Source organism: Ornithorhynchus anatinus, chromosome X2 (genome assembly GCF_004115215.2).
Source record: "Ornithorhynchus anatinus isolate Pmale09 chromosome X2, mOrnAna1.pri.v4, whole genome shotgun sequence".
NCBI classification, from domain to species: Eukaryota; Metazoa; Chordata; class Mammalia; order Monotremata; family Ornithorhynchidae; genus Ornithorhynchus; species Ornithorhynchus anatinus.
Window position 1 is genome coordinate 4,907,520 of NC_041750.1, and position 22,221 is coordinate 4,929,740.

General features: G+C 44.5%; 1 protein-coding gene across 5 annotated transcripts in view; it reads right to left on the minus strand.

The window, feature by feature from the left end:
* Positions 1-1,805: 1,805 nt before the first annotated feature.
* The window catches only part of RASGEF1C (RasGEF domain family member 1C), a 71,698-nt gene continuing 51,282 nt past the window's right edge, over positions 1,806-22,221 (minus strand). For all 5 annotated transcript variants that reach the window (XM_029053514.1, XM_029053513.2, XM_039910537.1 and 2 more), the window contains 10 exons: positions 18,990-19,202; positions 17,638-17,712; positions 12,775-12,870; positions 11,513-11,615; positions 11,314-11,393; positions 10,695-10,790; positions 7,718-7,813; positions 6,632-6,755; positions 4,454-4,526; positions 1,806-3,704 (listed from right to left, as the gene is read on the minus strand). In XM_029053514.1, coding sequence (XP_028909347.1) covers positions 3,680-3,704; positions 4,454-4,526; positions 6,632-6,755; positions 7,718-7,813; positions 10,695-10,790; positions 11,314-11,393; positions 11,513-11,615; positions 12,775-12,870; positions 17,638-17,712; positions 18,990-19,202 — 981 coding nt within the window. In that variant the 3' untranslated portion in view covers positions 1,806-3,679. The remainder of the gene's footprint in view (positions 3,705-4,453; positions 4,527-6,631; positions 6,756-7,717; positions 7,814-10,694; positions 10,791-11,313; positions 11,394-11,512; positions 11,616-12,774; positions 12,871-17,637; positions 17,713-18,989; positions 19,203-22,221) is intronic.

Genomic DNA, 22,221 nt, shown 5'->3' on the forward strand with positions numbered 1-22,221 from the left:
GGATCACAACCTCGAAACCTTACCAGGAAATCATTTTAAAAGTCAAGGAAGGGGCAAATTGAGTGTCTTCTCGATTTAAAGTGCTTGGTCAGTGGATAGGCTGAGTCAGCCCTATTCAACTTGGACCATGTCATTGGACTAGACCGTAATTTCAGCGTCCTCACTCATTTGGCAACCCTGCTTTTTCTTATGGAAAGTCACTGCATTGATGCAAAATTGCAATTCATCCTAAAGAGGACTCTGGATTCTCAGCTCTCCCACAATGCGGGTTTTAACTCTGTATACTGGATAGAACGTCAGCAGGGAATAAGGAAAAGGTCTTATCCATCCACATCTTATCCGGATAGAGCATGAGGGACTGTCGGGAGACATGGTTTTCCTCATTATCTAGGGCGTGGGACAATAAAGCCCCTCAGGTAATAGTCAAGAGTGTAGTCCCTGCTTGAGTAAACAGCACTGGGGATGGTATCTATGAAAAGATGGCGGCTGACTCAAAGTCTCTCTGTGTCTCCAGACCAGTTTTAAATTAATCTCGATAACAGGATTGGGAGGAAACGAAAAGGAATGTAACCTCCATATTATCAGGGAAGGCATTGGCCCATCAATTGGACAACTCATTTTTTTTTTTAGTGGCATTTGTTAAGCGCTACTGGGAAACCGAGTTGAATAATTCATGCTACTGCAATGGGAAAAGGTTATGCACAATATACTGAAATCTTCTATTTATTTTTTCCCTTTCCTATGTGGAGGTGCAAGTCCAGACTTCTTTTATCCTTGAAGGGATAATTATCTGATTCTTGCAAAGACAAAACCACAATCACGATGATCAAAATCATCATCACTACTTCTGCACTGGGGCAGCTCCTTGTGTCTAGGGAATGTGACCATTAACTCTATTTTGCACTCTTCCAAGCACTTAGTACAGTGCTCTGCACACAGTAAGCACTCAGTAAGTACGATTGACTGGGTGGGGCTACGGCTTTTATGAGTTGTTACTGCACAAAGATGATTATTAGAATTAGATTTATTAATTTATCCCTTTCACTAGGATATTACTGATACCTTCAGATACCAGTAGCTACAGAGCTTTAACACTGCATTATTGGAATAGGAACGGGGGCTAGGGATCTGGATAGTCACTTTCTAAACAGCTCCCCAGATTACAAAGCCCAAAAAATTGAGATTAACTCTGCTGAGTATAGATTTACACATAAAAGCATTGTGTACCCTTCAAGAGACAGGATTTATGTCTAATTCCCACCTGTAAACTCTTTTCCAGTGCTTAGTACAGTGCTCTGGACACTGGAAGTGCTTAATAAATATCACTACCACTACTCCACGTATACCCTATCCTTACACCAAACTCATAATTTCAGTTTTAGGCTCTCTGGACATTTCTGGGTTTGGTGGATTAAATTAATCCCACATTCACTATTAGGGAGCATGGAGAGGGAGGAAGTAGGATGGCCTAGTGGATAGAGTGCAGGCCTGGGAATCAGAAGGACCTGGATTCTAATCTCAGCTCCACCCAGTGTCTGCTGTGTGACCTTGGGCAAGTCACTTCACTTCTCTGTGCCTCAGTTCCCTCATCTATAAAATGGGGATAAAGAATGTGAACCCCATGTGGGATTTGGACTATGTCCAACTTGATTAGCTTGTTTCTACTCCAGTGTTTAGATACTTGAGATGTGCCTGGCACATAGCAAGCGCTTAACAAATGCCAAAAAAAAGTAGTATTAATAATATTTATTAAGTGCTTACCATGTGCAGAGCACTGTACTGAGCACTGGGAAAGAATACACAGTTGGTAATTAGGTTTCTGTCCCTCAGTGGGGAAGAAGTTACAGTCCTCTAAACTGTAAGCTCGTTATGGGCAGAGACTGCAACTGTTTATTACTATATGGTACCCTCTCAAGCACTTAATACAGTGCTCTGCACACACAGTAAGCACTCAATAAATATGATTGAATGAATGAATGAATATGGCTTTCAGTATGGGAGACTTGCCCCTCTCCCTAATGCTGTCTTCCCTAACTCAGAGAGGACCGACATGGGAGGATCTCTCCTGCGAGCCTGTCTTACTGGAAGCCAGTCAATCAATGAATCAATCAAGCCCTTGAGGAATGAGAACAGTCTGAAGTGCTGATGGAGTCCGCCAGATGGTCCGCAACTTCAGCATTTTGTCATCTCGACTGTTTCTGAGAGCCCAGATGGGCCTAAGCAGTGAAAAGGGAAAGGACGTAACCACTGTGTGATAGACGCTGGGGACACCGGCACGTGGTCAAGTCTGTAGGTATAGAGATCCTTGGCAGAGAGTGGCCTGATGTACATGCACAATGTTAAAATGACCTCTTTGATCTTACAGAAATTCAAGGGAATTTAGCTGTCGCCTAGCTACTCAACGGGAAATCTGTTTGCCTCTGGAGAATTAGATCATGAGCCCAGGCTTATCATTTCCATTTGGAGGATTTTTCCATGTTTGTGTAGGCTGGCGGAGTGATGGTCTGCTAAATTCCAAAATGAGAAATTTATCTCGCTCATGCGGAATTTTAAATTTTGTGGGAGTATTATCGGCTTCCACAAATCCCTTCTCATAACAAGTCTGCAGGCTTTTCTAGGTAAATTTAGGTTGGTTTTGTTCTCGGGTTAATCTATACAACATGGAGCTTGTTGATAAAACATGGCAAATATGATCCAAACAGTAACAATGACTCTCTGTTTATGGATTACAGGCTGCTAATTCTACATCTTAATTTAATGTGGAAATACCAGGGGTTTCCTATTAAGTGCATCCCAGATCATTTTGTTTAATGTGACCTGTCACCTAGGAACAGAATCACTATAGTTTTGATAGCCTCGTTATGTAATAAACACATTCTATTTTAACCTCTCCCATGCTTTCGCGTGATTATACTCTATCGCAGGTCACCAAGGAAACAGCTCCGTTGGCAGAATTGGGGAGTGAATGAACCTTAATTGGAAAGAAACCAATCTCAGGGCAGTTTACTTCGCCAGCAGGGGTTTAAGGTGTCATCAGGAGAGTTGTGTGTTGGGCAGGCTTCACCGCACGCTCATTTAAGCCTCTGCTTTGACTCACGCTATAGAGAAGCGGGATTAAAGGATGAAGAAACCGACCGATTCCCCATTTCCCATTGTTGTTTCCTGCTGCTGGAGTCTAAATGGCGTTTCTGGGAGAATGTCAAGGGAGAAGAAAGTTCTTGTTCAAGAATGAACAGATTAGTATACGATTCAATTTTACAAGCCAAGGAACAGACAAGAAAAGGACCAGCTCCCAGAGGGCTTGCTCCTGCGTGGCTTCCGGCTTCCAAGTGGAGACCTCGCCAATGTTTCAAAAATCGTGGATAGCACCATGGCACCTCTCGCTTCCTTTCTTCCAAAATGAGAGAACACGATCCTATGGACAGCTTTAGCCCTGACCCAAGTGGGAGCTGCCACCACCCTCCCCGGGACAGAAGCAGGGTGAAGGAGATGGGCCGTGCGTACGGTCTGTGGGTTCGGTCCATAGTGGAAGATAATCACGATCCGTGTGTTTGGCAGTTCGTCGGGAAAAAAGAGAAAGAAATTGTCACCTGAATCCCAAACAGGCATCTTTGGAATCAGTAGTGCAAATTGGTTTTGCTGCATTCTTCACGTCTTCTCCTGGGATGCCACTTGATCCTCAAGTCTTTCCCAAAATAGTAGACCTGCAAGCAAAACATGATCATAGCAAGGATTGGGCAGGGGAAAAAAAAAGGAAATAACCCATTAGGGTCACTCTATTGTTTTTTGGCCAATTTTTGCTATTTGTTTTTTAATGGTGTTTGTTATACGGCTACTATGTGTCAAGCACTGTTCTAAGTGCCTACTACCTGCCAGGAACTGCACTGAGTCCTTGGGTAGATACAAGATAATCAAGTTAGACACAACCCATGTCCCACAGGGCTCACAGTCTTAATCCCCATTTTACAGATGATGTAACTGAGGCACAGAGAAGTTAAGTGACTTGTCCAGGATCACACAGCAGACTAATGGCAGAGCTGGGATAAGGACCAGGTCCTCGGTCTCCCAGTGCTGGGCTTTTTCCATTAGGCCACACTGCTTCTTTATTGATCGTTTACTATGTGTAGAACACTGGACTAAGCACTTGGGAGAGTAGAATAGAGCTGGTAGACAAAATCCTTGCCCACAAGGAGCTTACAGTCTATACGTTCAGTGTCTTTGTTCTTGCAAGGTTAGTTGTACATTCACATAATAATTAAAAAGTCAATTTGAGTCATGAAGGGGTTCTACTGAAAAGTCTTTTTGCAGGATAATCGGCTCACATTAGTACTGATTTCTGATACCCATTATTAGGATACTAAAGAACCAAAGGAGAGAGTTAAGATGATTGCAGTAGAGTGTTTGCGATGGCAGGACAACTCTTGAACCAGTTAGTAGATTAGTTGCTTGTTACCTTAAAGATTTCCACCTCTCCTTTTCTAGTTGATTCTCTGGGCTTTCACTTTCATAAGAAGCCAGATAAAGACCTGTTAAGAAAAAGGTTCATCACCAGTTACCAATTATCCTCTTTCAAAATAAGGCCACTTTGAGCCACCATTTTATTATTCCTTCTTTCCCCCTTCATTAAAATACCTTAATTTAATTTGTCCTGAATTATCTGTCCCAGTGACTTCATGAAGAAAAATACAATACCAAAGGTATCAAAATGTAGAATTCACAGGTCAAAAATCTATAAATGCAAACAGACTTTTGCCAGTTCAGTCAAAATCAATCAATGGTATTGATTCAGTGCTTATTTTGTGCAGAGAGCACTGTACTAAACACTTGATCAAAATTCTCACTTTACAATTGTTGGTCTACTGGCAAATTATTTGCAATAAGAGACAAATCTGTGAACAAAGTAGTTCACAAGTATAGCTTCTTGAGGGCGGGGATTGTGTCTTTGAACCATCTATTACTCTCCCAAGTGCTTAATATAGTGCTCTGCACAGAGTAAATAATAAATACCATTGATTGATTTATGGGTAAGGTGGCTTAATGATAATAATTGTAAAGCACTTATTATGTGCCAATCACTAGACTAAGCGCTGGGGAAGATATAAGATGATCAAATCCCACAGGGGTCTTGCAGTCTAAGTAGGAGGGAGAACAGGTATTGAATCCCCATTTCACAGATGAAGGCCCAGAGAAGTGAAATGATTTGCCCAATGTCATATAGCAAACAAGTGATAAAACCAAGATTAGAACCCAGGTCCTCCAACTCTCAGGTCCGTGCTCTTTCCCAGCAGTAAATACCATCTAAAACATACATCAGAGCTTCTGCACTGATATATTCTGGTCTCCTTCACGAATGAGCCCTCAAGGGCTCCCCTGGACCAACCCTGGCAAGAAGTCAGCATGGATATGATTTAAAGGGCTGATCAGGGGTCTTGGTGTAATGGTGTGGTGGAGAGCATAGGCCTTGGAGTCAGAAGGTCATGGGTTCCAATCCCAGCTCTGCCATGTGTCTGCTGTGTCATCTTGGGCAAGTCACTTCACTTCTTTTTGCCTCAGTTACCTCATGTAAAATGGGGATTGAGACTGTGAGCCCCACGTGGGACAGGGACTGTATCTAACCCAATTTGCTTATATCCACTCCAGCACTTAGAACAGTGCCTGACACACAGTAAGTGCTTAACAAATACCATAGTGATAATTAATATTATTATTAGTATCATTGAGAAGCAGCTTGTTCTTATCTGCCTCAAAGGCCAGTCTTCTCTGGCTTGCAGCTTCGATGGGCAGAAAGATCAAAGGTCCCTCTGCCTTTCTTAAAGCCCACAGGTATAGCCCCCATAACCAGTGGAGAAGGATGGACACAATTAGGGCCAGTAAAGTTGAGTTCCTCTCGTTTCTTCCCTCCCTCTGTAGCCAGAGAAAGGCCTTGTTGAGTTATTTGTAGCTACTACACGCAGTGACCCAATCTGTCCACCTTGCTTTCATCATTTTAATTAGGGCTTCTAGGCAGTCATTGGTACTCCATTTTCCTTGCTCCATTGTGCTTTCTCCGCCTCCAAGGGAGGCTTCGCTGTCAGGTGCAATTACCTCGGATTCATTCAATAAATTCAATTAATATGATTGAATGAATGAATGAACAAAGGATGGGTCCTGAGTCCAACAGAAGAGCCAAGCCTCCACCGGACTCCGGTGGGGGAACGGAGCAGGTTGGAACTGTGTCTGGGATCAATCAGTCAGTCTGACAATCGTATTTATTGAGTGCTTAATGTGTGCAGAGTAGTGTACTAAGTGCTTGGGAGAAGACAAGAGAACAATAAACAGAAACATTCCCTGCACACAGTGAGCTTACAGTCTAGAGGGGGACATTAATAGAAATTAATGCTTAACAAATGCCACCATTAATATTATTACTATTACTACTATTAATTGTGCCATAAGGAGAGCAGGTATTTTATGCCCATTTTACAGATTTTAATTATGGCATTTATTTGGTCCTCATGTTGTGCTAAGAGCAGGGGAGATACAAGGCTATAAGGTCAGATGCAGTCCCTGTTCTATACAAGGCTCACATTCTTCTCCGCATTTGGGTGACATGCCCTCTGAATAACCATAAAACAGGACAGAAGTTCCTTACCATCCTCAGTAAAGATGGGAGCAGTGTGTAAGTAGTGAATGATGTTGTGATCCTGTTCAAATGGACATTCCACCTGCTTCCACGTTATAAATTCTCCAACCTGCTTGGCCAGCTCCAAAAATTTCTGTGAGAAGTTGCAAAAGCTGATTGTTAGGGAGCAGAACAAGGAGTGCTCAGATCACACTGCAGAAACTGCTTGTTCGAGATTACAGGAGGGGCAGGAGAAGAGGGTACCCAGAGAGTAAAAGGAAGGGTAGACATTCATCATGTAATACCAGGGAGAAATAATAATACTGCTATTTGTTAGGTGCTTACTGTGTGCCCAGGGGTAGATACAATATAAACAGTTAAGACCCAGTCCCTGTCTCACACCGGGCTCACAGTATGAGGGGAAGGAAGAATGGGGATTTAATCTTCATTTTACAGATGAGGAAACTGAGGCCCAGAAAAGGGAAGCGACTAGACCTTGGTGTAAGGCAAGCAATAATGATAATAGTAATAATGATGAGAATAACTGTGGTACTTGTAAAGTGGTTAATGAGCCAAGCCCTGCACTAAGCACTGGTTTAGAGACAAGATTATCAGGTCAGACATTGTCCCTGTCCCACATGGGGCTAGCACTCTAAGTAGAAGGGAGGACAGGTATTTAATCCCCATTTCAGTAGTATGTATTCTTTCTTCTTATGGTATTTGGTAAGTGCTTACTATGTCTCAGGCACTATACTAAGCACTGGGGAAGATACAATCTAATCAGGTTGGACCACGAGGAATTGCAAACACTGAATTACTACTAGTGGCTTTAATTTTTTAAGCTCTCTCACTTCCGAGACTAGTTCAGGGGCTTTCTCCAGCCTTCTTGGGTATTGCACAGCAGGCAAGTGGCAGAGCCGGGATCAGTACCTATGTCCTTCTGAATCCCAGGTCTGCACTCTTTCCACTCTCTGAGTTTAGCCTGACCTTTAGGAGGTCAAGTGAAGTTAAACTTTCCTGTTTTTTGGTCTTGGTAGGGATGCAATGAGATAGAGGGAAAATGGTGGCAGTCACAGCACCGCGGGCATGGGGAGATACAGTGGTTTCAAATCTTACTTCAAAGTTGACGTGTCCATTGGGGAGGCGATTAGCACATCCTTCATTCAGAAAGTAAATGTCTTTGATCAGCAGGCTGAAGAAAGGGATGACAATCTACAAAGCGAATGACATCATTGTTATTTTCGGGGGTTAGGGTTTCCTCCTGCAAAGGGAGATATCAAGCTTCCTTAATGACAGAGGAACTTCCATCTTCCAGTAAAATGGTACTCCAGCCTAACATTCATATGTAATAATATTAGCATTAATATGAATTTTATGGTATTTGTCGAGTGCCTCCTATGTGTGCTAAGTACTGGGATGAATACAAGATAATCAGGGCAGACACAGTCCCTGTCCCACGCTGGCCTCATAGCAGAAGGGGGAGGGATGACAAGAACTCTCATTTTACAGATGAGGAAACCGACAGCCGGAGAAGTGAAATGATTTGCCCAAGGTGACCCTACAGGTAAGTGGCATAGCCAGAAGTAGAACCCACTAATTAGAATTAGTGGTAGAGTCTGTTTGCCAAAGTCGGTTGACACTTATGAATGGGAACTATGAAACACTAGGAAGAAAAGTCAAATCTTCCCATGAGGCTCTCTCACTCAGTACCAATGACAACTGACCAATGAATACGGCTTCAGGGCTATAGGATTTAGGATAACCAAGCCTATTGCCTGACCAGCTGTTTGGATAATAATAATAATAATAATAATGGTATTTAGATGAATCTTTGGAATAATAATGGAGTTGATAAAAGTAAAACAGTCTCTCTCAGGACTTTATTATCTGCCAAACTCTGTACTAGGCTCTGGGATAGATACAATATATGCAGTTTGGACTCAATCCCTGTCCCACTTGGGTCTGACAGACTAAGAGGGATGGAGAACAGGTATGTAATATCCGTTGATGAGGAAACCGAGATGTAGAGAAGTTAGATGACTTGTCCAAGGTCACTCAAGAGGCAAGTGGTGGAGCTGGGATTAGAACATAGGTCTCCAGGGATCATGTCTACCAACTCTATTGCATTATATGCTCCCAAGCACTTAGTGTAATGTCCTGCATACAATAAGTGCAAAATAAATACCACTGATTGATTCCTGCCCTGTGTGGTTCTCATTAAGCCATGGACACATGAAATCTTTAGGGCCAGGGAAATTCCAGAGATGTTAGGACACTGGGTGGGTGGAGCGTGCAGTGGTGAGGCTTCTGACACCAGAGAGCACCATCAAGAGCAAGTTGGAGGGCTACAGATGATCCCTACTAAATATTAAGCAGACCTGTGTGATATCACGTAAACTGGGCTGGCGGCGTAACCTAATGGCGCCCAAGACCACTGAACTAAGGTATTCTCCAGACTGTATGCTTCTTCTCTAGGCAGTGAGTTCCTCCCCAGACTATAAACGTCTCCTCTAGACTGTGATTCCTCCTCTAGACTTTGAGTTCCTCCCCTAGATTCTAAGCTCCTCCTCTAGACTGTGAATTCTTCCCCCAGTCTGTAAGCTCCCTGAGGGCAAGGATTGTTTCTACCAACTTGTATTCTACCAAGTGCTTACTACAGGGCTCTGTACATAGTAAGTGCTCATGAAATAAAATCGAGTGATTGCTATGCTAAGCACTGGAGCAAATACTCAACACAGTCCTCGTGCCACAGAGAGTGCACATTCTAAGAAAGAGAGAGAACAAGTATTGAATCTCCATTTTACAGATGAGGAAACTAAGGTGCAAAGAAGTTAAGTGCTTTCCCCAGGTCACGCAACTGGCAAGTGGTAGAGCCGGGATTAGAAACCGGGTCCCCTGACTCCCCTGCTCTAACCACTGGACAATTCTGTTTCTCAACCTCTGAAATATATTGCAGAGAATTGGAAAGCTGAAGGTTCATTGAGCACCTGACTCAGATATTTGAAGAATCTGTGTTTACTTTTTAAATCTTTAAGGAAAGAATCTATCTCCTCTCCCAGAAAGACAGGCTCACTGAAAGGGCTTGTCTTTTCCAATATAGAGCCAGAAGGAAAAAACAGGAAACAACCAGACGGAGCAATACTGTCATTTCAGGCTTTTATCTAAGTCATGGATTGGAGCCAGAAGCTCCGATTTTACTCTCCTTTCAGTTTTCCTCCAAACCACCCACCCTTCCAACAGAGACTCCAGACAACTGTCTCCTGCAGAACTTTCCAAAATCATAAAAATCAGACCAATTCACACCACTGTCTTAGTCTACTCTACTATTTCTCTGATCCCTAATCTATTTTAATGTTTCTCTGCTTATAGAATCTACTTTCCCTGTGGGTGGGGATCTTGCCTACCAACCTCTGCCTTGTGCTTTCCCAGGCACTTAGTACAACACTCTGCACACAGTAAGCACCCAATAAATATGATTGATTTTAAAAGTATATTCATTACTGGGCAAGGGCCAAATGTTCTAAGCCAGACACTCAGCACTTTGGTAGGGGTAGAATGAGGCACACTCCTCGTAAAGGTTGGTGGAAGATGTTCAAAATCAAGACTGCAACCGTCAACAGGGTGGCTGACTTCTTACGTCTTTCTTTTCCCAAAGGAGCTGCCTAGAAGACTTGAGAGTGGATAAAGCATGGGCCTGAGAGTCAGAAGGACCTGGGTTCTAATTCCAGCTCTGCCACGCCTGCTGTGTGACCTTGGGCAAGTCACTTCTCTATGCCTCAGTTTTCTCACCGGTAAAATGGGGATTCACTCCTACTCTCTCCTTCTTAGACTGTGAAACCTGTGGGGGACAGGGGCTGTGTCCAACCTGAATAAAGTGTATCTACCCTAACGCTTAGTACAATGCTTGACACATAGTAAGTGCTAAATAAATACCATGATAAATAATAATAAGTACATTCTTTGCATTCTTTCTGGATTCTGGGGTACAGGACATGCTCATTCAGCTCGGTCCTTCCTACCCTGGCCTGGCCTACCTTGGCCTGGAACTACCCTTCCCCTCCCTCACGCCATGTACAACAACCCTCGAGCTGACCTTCTCCCTGTTGCTGTGGGCTGTGAGGGACCGGTGGGCCGCCCCTCTCAGCGCAGTGCGGTAGTTGTAGAAGTTGCCAGTGGGGTCCATCTGACGCTAGAACAGAGACAAGAAAACCATTTTATTTAGTCCTCCAGTTGCCTGCCCAAAGACTTCTTGCAGATGTGCAAGAGAAGAAAGAAAAGTTTTTTAAAACCAGACAGTCCCCACCCACCCCCGCCATACACACTCCTTCCTCACCAATACACAAATACACAAACACCTCCCCACAAACACATGTGCACATCTACACCTCACCTACACACCACACACACATGCCAGACATAGACACCCCCCCATACACATAAACACACAGTCTCCCCTCACCACACACAGACCTCTCCCACTCACATATACACAAATACACAAACACACACATGCATAGACATAGACACTCTCAGTACACACTGGGACACACACCTACACAGGCAACCCCTCATAATTATATACACACTCATCTCATCCACACACAAACATTTCTCCAATCCTCCCCACACAAACACACCCACACCAAACACATGCCCACATACAGACACACACAGGCATGGGTCCTCAGTGTCCTGTCCAGACTGTTATTTACCTCAAGAATGAAAAACTTGGCAGTCTTCACTTTGGACCAAGTCTTCTTCAGCCTGGAGACAGGGGCCATGTTCATGCCAGCTGGGGGAGGGGAGAGGAGAGCAGAGGGAAGGGGAGACAGAGTGGTCAGTCAGTTGGATGGGGACAGGGCCTGCGGGGAGACCACTGAGGACAACGTCCGCGCAGAGGATGGTACTCACAGATGATAGCCATGAGCGAGTTGAAGTTGCCGATGTTGAAGCACTCACGGGCCACGTCGATGAAGAACTCCACCACCTGGGCTCTCTGTTTCTTTTTGGCAGGCTGGAGGGGAGGAAGAACCAGGCCAGGCCATGGAGATTATTCAATGCATCAATCAGTGGGATTTACTGAGCACTTACTGTGTGCAGAACACTGCACTATGCCCTTGAGAGAATCTGATACAAGAGGTAGTAGATAGGATTCCTGCCTACTAAAGAGCGTACAGTCTTGTGGGGGAGAAAGACAGTAAAATAAATTACAAATAGGGGAAATGGCATAGTGTAAAGAAATGGACATAAATGCTGGGGATGGGCTGAGTAACAAGTGCTTAAAGGGCTCTAGGGGCATAGGTGACACAAGAGAGGAGGGCAGAGAGGAGAAGTGAGGGCCTAGTTAGGGAAGGTTTCTTGGAGGAGACGTGATTTTAAGATGGCTTTGAGGGTAGAGAGAGTGGTGGTCTAACGGATATGAGAGGGGAAGAAGTTTTGGTCAGAGGGAGGGTGAGGGCATAGGGTCAGTGGCGAGATAGACGACATCGAGATACTGAGAGTAGTTAGGCATTAGAGGAGCAAAGTGTGTGGGCTGGGCTCTGGTAGGAGATCAGGAAGGTAAGGTAGGAGGCAGAGAGCTGACTGGGTGCTTTAAGGCTGTTGGTAGGAGTTTCTGTTTGATACAGAGGTGGATGGACAGCCATTAGAGGTTTTTGAGAAGGGGGAAGACCTGGGCTGAATTTTTCTTTTTAAAGAAAATGATCTGGGCAGCAGAGTGAAGTAAGGGCTAGAGAGGAGAGCAACTTGAAGCAGAGAGATGGAGAAGAGGCTGATGCAGTAGTAAAGATCAGCATGGTAACAGTTTGGGTTGGGAGGAAGGGCAGATTCAAGAGATTCTAGAAGCAGCCTGGCCTAGTGGAAAGATCATGGGCCTGTCCCACAGAAGGCTCACAGTCTTAATCCTATTTTATAGATGAGGGAACTGAGGCACAGAGAAGTGAAGTGACTTGCCTAAGGTAACACATCAGATGAGCAGTGGAGCCAGGATTAACACCCAGGTCCTCCTGACTCCCAGGTCTGTACTCTCCAGCCTTCCAATAGAGGTGAATTTCACCTTTTTGTGTAACTCATGGCACCTCCTACGACTTTGAAACTGTTACGGTCGAGTGAACTGTTTCTTCCGGTTATAGGTGGATCCCGTCAGTCTGTTGAACCCTGAGTTTTTCACTTACCATGCAGATTTCTGTTGCTACAAGGTAACAGAGTCTATTAAACCACTTCACATAGGCTTCCAGGTTTCCAGTCTTGTTCTGTTCGCTGAAACAGGACTAAGGAAAAATTAAAATACAAAGAATCACACTGAGTTGTTCCCGATTCTGTTATTATTACTACGACGACTCCTGCTGCTACTACTAATATTTATTATCAATCAATCAATGATATTGAGTGCTTACTATGTGCAGAGTGCTATATTAAGTGCTTGGGAGAGTATGATACAACAGAATTAAAGGACTTAATCTTTGCTAGGCACTATACTGGAGTAGATTCAAGATAATCAGGTCAGATGGTCCCTATCTCCTATGCGGGAGTTCAGAATCAAAGAAAGGGGAGATAAGAAACCTTATCCCTATTTTTGCAGATGTGGAAACAGATATAGGAGAGGTTAAGTGACTTGCCCCAAGTCACACAGCAGGTTAGTGGTGAAGCTGGGATTTTAAGCCAGCCTCGGGTGCTTTCCACTTGTTTTAGGAGGCAGCAATTAGAACCAGGCTCACAGGAAGACTGTTTTGCTGAATTAAGCCTCTACAAGTTCAGTGGCTGCCAGGATCTCCAGAGAAGCATTAATAACACTATTATTATAATAATTGTGGAATTTGCTAACTACTTACTATGTGCCAGGCACTTTTTTAAGCGCTAGGGTAGATGCAAGACAATCACATGGGACATGGAAGGCCTCCTGGAGTCAAAGTGATTTCAGAAGGGCTTTGAAGAGGTTTCCAGAGCCTCCTTCAACTACATCTTTTAAAATCACCACTAGATAGCAGCGGTGAACCCAGAAAAGATTCATATTCTCTCTCGCCTATCAGAGAAAAAGTGTTCATTTCAGAGGAAGATATTTTTGGACCTTTGCATTTAATATTTTGGTTGGAGTTGCGTGGGTAGAGCTTTGAAAATCAAAAAAAAAAAGATTCCACTAAGCCTACAGAAACCAAGCAGCATGGTTTAGTGGGATGAGCACGGGCTTGGGAGCCAACCATCTGCTGTGTGACCTGGTGCAAGCCACTTAACTTCTCTGTGCCTGTTGCCTCATCTGTAAAATGAGGATTAAGACTGTGAGCCCCATGTGGGACAACCTGATTACCTTGTATCTACTCCAGTACTTAGAACATTGCTTGGCACATAGAAAACGCTTAACGAATACCACCATCATCATCATCAACTTCTAGGCCTTGGATTTTGGCAGGAAATCATGACAACTAGAGGAGCAACATGGCCCAGTGGTTAGAGCTCTTGTCTACTGGGTGGCCTTGGGTAAGTCGCTTAATGTCTCTGCATCTCAGTTACCTCATTTGTAAAATTTGGATTGACTGTGTCCGTCCTGATTAGCTTGTATCTACCCCAGAGCTTAGTACAGTGCCTGGCACAGAGTAAGCACTTAACAAATGCCATCCAAAAAAAAAATTATTGGCCAAAGCATTTTAATAGTTCAGGTGGAATTTTTTTCTAATCCTAATTTAAATAAATCTGCCTCCATTCTTTCCGGAATGTACTATCACAATCAATAGTATATATTGAGAATTTATGGCATTTGTTAAGTGCTTACTATGTGCCTGGCACTGTACTAATGCATTCAAAACATTGTACTGAGCGCTTGGGAGAATGCAACAGTTAGTCGACACGACCCCTGCCCTCATGGAGCTTATGGTCTTTCGGCAGGAGAGAGAAGCTAAAATGAATTACAGGTAGGGGAAGCAAGAGGGTAAAAAGACTACTTCTAGAGTGATAGCTCTTTGAGGGCAGGGATCACATCTACCAACTCTTCTAAGCTCTTCAGAGCACTTAATACAGTACGTGCTCAACCAATACCATTGATTGTTAATGAGTTGTACATCACCTTGATTCTATTTATTGCTATTGTTCTTGTCTTTCCGTCTCCCCCGATTAGAGTGTAAGCCCGTCAAAGGGCAGGGACTGTCTCTATCTGTTACCGATTTGTACATTCCAAGCGCCAGTACAGTGCTCGTCACCTCTCCGCAGCTAAACTCTCTTTTCCCCCCATTTCCCTCTGCTCCTCCCCCTCTCCCTTCCCATCCCCTCAGCACTGTACTCGTCTGCTCAACTGAATATATTTTCATTACCCTATTTATTTTGTTAATGAAATGTACATCGCCTTAATTCTATTTATTTGCTATTGTTTTAATGAGATGTTCATCCCCTTGATTCTATTTATTGCTATTGTTCTTGTCTGTCCGTCTCCCCAGATTAGACTGTAAGCCCGTCAAAGGGCAGGGACTGTCTCTATCTGTTACTGATCTGTACATTCCAAGCGCTTAGTACAGTGCTCTGCACATAGAAGCGCTCAATAAATACTATTGAATGAATGAATGAATGCTCTGCACATAGTAAGCGCTCAATAAATACTATTGAATGAATGAATTGACTGGAGCCAGAGTTGCGAGAAAGGCTCTCTGGCGGGGATCTCTGCTGCCACCTTGTGGATTCACTCCTGCAGGTGCTAGCCTGGTAGCACTGGACTGTCTCTGGGACCCAATCAAATGGTATTTATTGAGCGCTTACTGTGTGCAGAGCACTGTGCTCGGGGAAAATATATAAACTGTGATGAAGGCAGAGCAAGAATCCATTACTGTACCAATAATTGTGGTATTTGTTAAGCGTTTACTACTACCACTACAACTAATAATAATGTTGGTATAGCTGTGTGACTGAGGGCAAGTCACTTCACTGTGCCTCAGTTCCCTCATCTGTAAAATGGGGATGAAGACTGTAAGCCTCATGTGGGACAACCTCATTCCCCTGTATCTACCCCAGTGCTTAGTGCTCTGCACATAGTTAGCGCTTAACAAATACCAACATTGTTATTATTATTATTAAGCGTTTACTATGTGCAAAGCACTGTCCTTAGCGCTGGAGGGATACAAGGTCATCAGATTGTTCCACTTGGGGCTCACAGTCTTCATCCCCATTTCAGATGAGATAACTGAGGCCCAGAGAAGTTAAGTGACTCGTCCAAAGTCACACAGCTGGCAAGCGGCATGACCTCTGACTCCCAAGCCCGGGCTCTTTCCACTGAGCCACGCTGCTTCTCTACTAAGTGCCAAACACTATACTCAGTGTTTGGGGCAAATACAATAGGGCATGGCTGTTGGAGAAGGAGCATGGTTTAGCGGATAGAGTACGGGCCTGGGAGTCAGAAGGACCTGGGTTCTAATCCCAGATTTGCCACATGTCTGCTGGGTGGCCTTGGGTGGGACATTTCACTTCTCTGAGCCTTTGTCGCTTCACCTGTAAAATGGGAATTAAGACTGTGAGCCCTATTCATTCATTCACTCAATTGTATTTATTGAGCTTTTACTCTGTGCAAAGCACTGTAGTAAGCGCTTGGGAGAGTACAATATAACAACAGGCACATTCCTGGCCACAGTGAGTTCACAATCTAGAGGATTAACTTGCACCTACCCCAGTGCTTAGAACAGTGCTTGGCACATTGTAAGTTCTTAACAGGAATCATAATAATAATTACTAATATTATTCTTACTGTTATTATTATAAGCAGAGTTGGAAGACGCAATCCCTGACCACAAGTAGTTTACAGTCTACAGGGGGAGATGGATATTAAAATAGATTATGGATAGGGGAAAGGAGAAGGAGCCAGGGACAGAGTGAAAGAGAGAGACAGAGAGACATTTTTCACTTGCTGTTTCTTCAAGCTAGGAGGGAGAGAGAGAGAGATGAGTCCTTGCCAAGAAGAAGGACACCATAGGTTGGGGAGGGTGAGAGGGATCAGGCCCTAGAACATGCTGGGCAGAGATGGAGATCTCCCCTTGACAATACCAAATATCACAGTTATTAATGATTAGGGAACCTTTGAACTAGACTTTCTGGAAGGAATCTTTCTGCATAACAATGGGAGAGCGTTTTGCTAGAGACAGTGATGATGTTTCATGCTGGGATACTGCCAAATCTGGTAAGCTTTCTCTCTCAACTACAGAACGAGCGGGCCCGCTGTATTTTCCATCTCTATCTGAGCCGTCTTTATTTCTCCTCAGAATTCCCCAATGCCAAGGCTTTATTCAATTTAATTTTATCTTGCTCGTGCCCCCCTTCCCCCCACTTCAGATGCATCTCTGCTTGTGGCCTCAAAGCCTCCCTCTCTGTTCTGGTTTTATCCTCTGTGTCCTTGTCTTATTCATTACTGAGGTAACTAAATTAGGATCAATATTGCTTATTCTCACATCTGCACATTTGCTATCATGTCCCTGGGTGTTACTCAAAATCAAATCAAGTCAGTGTCAGGCAGCTGTAGTCTATGAGTATTATTAGTGCTTTCTTTTCAACAAATCTCTTACCCCCTGGCTCATGTTTAGGCTGTCAGCAAGGAAAAAATAAAAATTGTGATGAAGGCAGAGGAAGAATCCATTCTATTCTACTCTAAAGCCGTAACCAGCTGCTTTGGTCTGCTACTAGAAAACCCCAAGAATGTCCTTCGAGAAGCAGCACAGTCTAGTGGATAAAGCACAGGCCTGGGAGACAGGACCTGGGTTCTAATTTCATCTCTTCCTTTGCCTGAAGTTACCCTGAGCAAGTCATTTAACTTCCCTGTGTCTCAGTTTCCTCAACTGCAAAACTGGGATTCAATTTTGTTTTCCCTCCTACTCAGACTGTAAGCTCCATATGGGGCAGGGACTGTGTCCAACCTGATTAATTTGCACCTACCCCAAATCTTAGAACAGTGCTTGACACATAGTAAGCGCTTAAACAAATATCAAAAAAGAAATATATTTATCGTTCAGCATTAGCCCCTTCTCCCTCCAAATCACCAAGAGTTATTTTCCAAGGGGACTCCCCTCTCCTACCTTGGTGCTGTCCAGAGGGTCTTTATGCCCAAAAGCTTGCACAAATTCTTCTGGCCCAATGTGACTCAGCCTCTCCTGATAAAAGAAAGAAAGAAGGAGAGAGAGACATGACCACCATGTTTGTTAGCTGACTGGCTCTGTAAAACTGACCCACCTGCTCGTCTCATTTCTCATTATGCTATTTGTTAAGCACTTACTATGTGTCAAGCACTGTTCTAAGTATCGGGGTAGGTACAAACTAATCAGGTTGGACACAGTCCCAGGTCCACATGAGGCTCACAGTCTAAGTAGGATAGAGAACAGACACTGAAATTTTCATTTTTCAGATGTAGAAACTGAGGCCCAGATTAGTTTGACTTGCCCAAGGTCCCACAGCAGAGAATTGATGGACTCAGGATTGGAATTCAGGTCCTCTGGCTCCCAGGTCCGGGCTTTTTTCTCTAGACCACTCTCCTCTGCTTTCAGCATAACAGGTAACCCTCAGGTTTCCTGGACTGGAAAGAGCAGCCAGATAAAAACCGTCCTCCGCCCATGTCTACTTCTTTCTCCCCCTGCCAGTTTAAAGGTTTTGCTGCAACAAAAAGGAAGAAGTTGACATGTGGAACAGCATGGCATAGTGGATAGAGCACGGGCCTAGGAGTCAGGTCATGGTTTCTAATCCCGGCTCCACCACTTGTGTGTTGTGTGGTCTTGAGGAAGTCACTTCAATTCTCTGGCCTCAATTCCCTAATCTGTAAAATGGGGATTAAAACTGTGAGCCCTATGTGGGACAGGCAAAGTGCTTGGCAACCAGTAAGCACTTAAGAAATACTACTATTATTATTACCAACGAGTGAAATTATAGAGGAGATGCCTGGTGGCCCAGGGGAAAGAGCACAGACCTGGGAATCAGAGAACTGGGGTTCTAATCCCAGCTCTGTCACTTGCTTGCTGGGTGACCATGGACATGTTCCCTAACTCCTCGCACCTCAGTTTTCTTACTGTAAAATGGACATTCAATCAATCAGAGGTACTTATTAAGCACCTACTATGTGCAGAGCACTGTACTAAGTGCTTTGGAGAGTACAAACACCTTTCTCCCTTCACCTTAGACTATGAGCAGCGCATGGGACAGAGACGGAGTCCAATCTGATTACCTCGTATTGTACATTCCAAGCGCTTAGTACAGTGCTCTGCACATAGTAAGTGCTCAATAAATACTATTGAATGAAAGAATGAAAATCATTATTATCTTTATTATTATTACTGACCATGAGGACAGCAGTTCTCAGGGAGAAACACAAACCCAGAATAATTCAGTGGGCGTCGAGACAACTTAATATATTCCCCTGTTCACCAGAAAGGCTACTTACCAATTCCACATGTGTTAGCTGTTGGGCTAGTGTGTACGGGTCACTGCAGACACTCAGGATTTCTCTCTGAATCGAGGGTGGTTTTGTTTTAAAGGAAACAAGTTTGTCAGAGACAGAGGCATTGATTTTGACAATACCTTCCTGCCTGTGGCTAAGCGCTGCCAGTTTCTGATTCAGTGCTTGTAAGACTTGATTCATCCTTTTCCAGTACTCCTGAAGAAAAAGCAGGGAGAGGAAGGAGAGAAGGTAGAGCCGGTGAGCCTGAGAGACAGTCAAGCACTTGAGATGTTTCTCTCGCTCCAAAATAGCCACATCGAGTTAGGGGTTGCAATTTTATTTTCAGCCATGCTATTTCAAGATATCCATTTGGCCTAATTACAGGTCCATTCCACCTAGTCCAGCCCACTGGGGATGTTTTGGCTGCTGTGAAACTGAGGCAGAAACCTACTAGAGTTTTCAGTTTGGTTCCCCTCTTCCTCCATTCTCAGTTGTTTAGTGGAAAGAGGCTGGACCTGGAAGTTTGGGAACCTGAGTTTTTATCCCAGCTCCGCTATGCAACCTTGGACAATTCACTCAACTACTCTGTGCCTCAGTTGGTTAATCTGGTTAATGGTAATAATAATGATAATAATTGGGGTATTTGTTAGGTGCTTAATATGTGCCAGGCACTCTACTAAGCGCTAGGGGAGATACAAGCAAATTGAGTTGGACACAGTTCCTGTCCTATATAGGGCTCACACTTGCAATCCCCATTTTACAGATGAGGTAACTGAGGCCCAGAGAAGTGAAGAGACTTGCCCAGGGTCACACAGCAGGTGGAGGCAGGATTAGAGAACCCAGATCCTTCTAACTTCCAGGCCCGTGCTCTATCCACTAGGCCATATTGCTTTTCATGGGGATTCAGTACCTGTTCTCCCTCCTCCTTAGCCTGTGAGCCCCAGGTGGGAGAGGGACTGTGTTTGACCTGATGATCTTGAATCTACTCTGGTGCTTAGCATAGTGCTTGGCACATGGTTACTGCTTAACCAACACCCCAACTATCAGTAGGAGTAATAGTTGGCTTTGTTCACAGAACATGGTCAAAGACCTGAGGCCCCACTAGGGAGTACCACTTATGGGGCTCACGGATAATGACAAGCGACTCGCACGCTATTTGGCCAAAGACACAGATTCCACACTGTTGCACAGCGTTTCTCTGGAGGAATCCCGGACCTGCTCCAGAGCTTCGGGTGCTGCTCCCATTCGCATCTAGAATCCAGCACCTGGTCACAGCATGGTCTACTGGAAAGAACCTGGGCGTCGGAGGACCTGGGTTCTAATTCCGGCTCTGCCACTTAGCTGCTGTGTGACCTTGGGTAAGTCATTTCACTTCTTGGTTTCCCATTTGTAAAATGGGCATTTTCCTCCCTTATTCTATGAGCTCCTTGTGGGACAGGGACTGTGTCCAGCCTGATGATCTTGCAATTCCCCATTGTTTAGTGCAGTGCTTGGCACACAGTAGGCCACTTAACAAAACTAAAACAAGGACCCAAAAGCAACTGATCTCACCTGAACACCCTGCCATTTGTTGTAAGGCCGGATGGGCGGCGACCCCTCGATCCTACCCAGATCCTCTTGTGGCATGGTACTCTCTGGAGCTCTTAGTACAGTGCCATGCACACAGTAAGCACTCAATAAGTACCACTGATTGATTGATCCAACAGTTCTCTGGGGCTCACAAGTAAGGTTCCTTCTGCCCTCTTTGCTGAGTCCATGTCACGTGACAGGTGTGCAGGGCAGCTGGGGACAAGACGGCTGCCTCCCACTCGGGCCTACTCTGGTGGTCCTACCAGGCTGATGGCAGCTGAACATTGAGCTCGGCAGCTGCCGGGATGGAACCATCGAGGCAGCAGCCACCTCAGAGCTCCACGTTATTGTGATAATCCCAGCTGAAAAGTGTGAGCATCTTGTCGGCAGCTGGGGCAGGACTCGATCAATCCTCGGTATTTACTGAGGGCCTCCTGGGCGCCTCCAGGTCGGGGAGGGAACGAGAGTTGAGGAGGCATAAGCGGAAACATCAAATATGTCAACACGACCTCTTTGTGGGCATGATGAGATGGGGATCGTGGGTCCCGCGCTATCCTTTTCAGTCACACACACTCAGAGGAGAATTTCACCGTCAGCGGTGGCTGCTTCACACACTTCCACTGCATGCAGCACCCTACTAAGCACTGTGTATGCTAAAAGCAGGCAACATGATCCCTGCCTTCACGGGACAGATATACTAATAGGAGAGATTAGCAGACACAATTTGTAAATACATAGTAGGTGCAGGAGGGTGTGATAATCTTTAAGTGGTATTTATGGAATGCTGTGAACAAAGTACTATACTAAGCACTTCAGAAAGTTCAATACAATAGAGCTGGTAAGCTCAGGATGAGCTTAAAGTCAGAGGATCTGGGTTTTAATTCCAACTCTTGCCGGCCACGTGACCTTGGGCAAGTCATTTAAATTCTTTGTACCTTAGTTTCCTCTTTTATAAAATGGGGATTCAGTTTATTAATAACAATAATAGGAATAATGGTATCTGTTAAGTGTTTTCTATGTCCCGGGCACTATATTAAGCGCTGGGGTAGAAAGAAGCAAATTAGGTGGACACAGTCCCTGTCCCACATGGGGCTCATAGTCTTAATCCCCATTTTACCGATGAAGTCACAGAGACATAGCAAAGTTAAGTGACTCGCCCAAGGTCACTTAGAAGCAGCGTGGCTCAGTGGAAAGAGCACGGGCTTTGGAGTCAGAGGTCATGGGTTCAAATCCCGGCGCTGCCACTTGTCAGCTGTGTGACTATGGGCAAGTCACTTTGCTTCTCTTTGCCTCAGTTCCCTCATCTGTAAAATGGGGATGAAGACTGTGAGCCCCACGTGGGACAACCTGAATACCCTGTGTCTACCCCAGCGCTTAGAACAGTGCTCTGCACATAGTAAGCACTTAACAAATACCAACATTATTATTATTATTATTAGACAAGTGGAGGAGTCAGGATTAGAACCCAAGTTCTTCTGACTCCCAGGGTCATGCTCTATCCAACTTAGACCATGTTGCTTCTCAATTTCTCCCTCCTATTTAGACTATGGGACCCACATGGATCAGGGACTGTGTATCCTGATTGCCACAGTGCTTGGCACAGAGTAAGAGCTTAGCGGATACCACCCTTATTATATGGGTGACCGGTCCCTGAGTAGACCTCTTC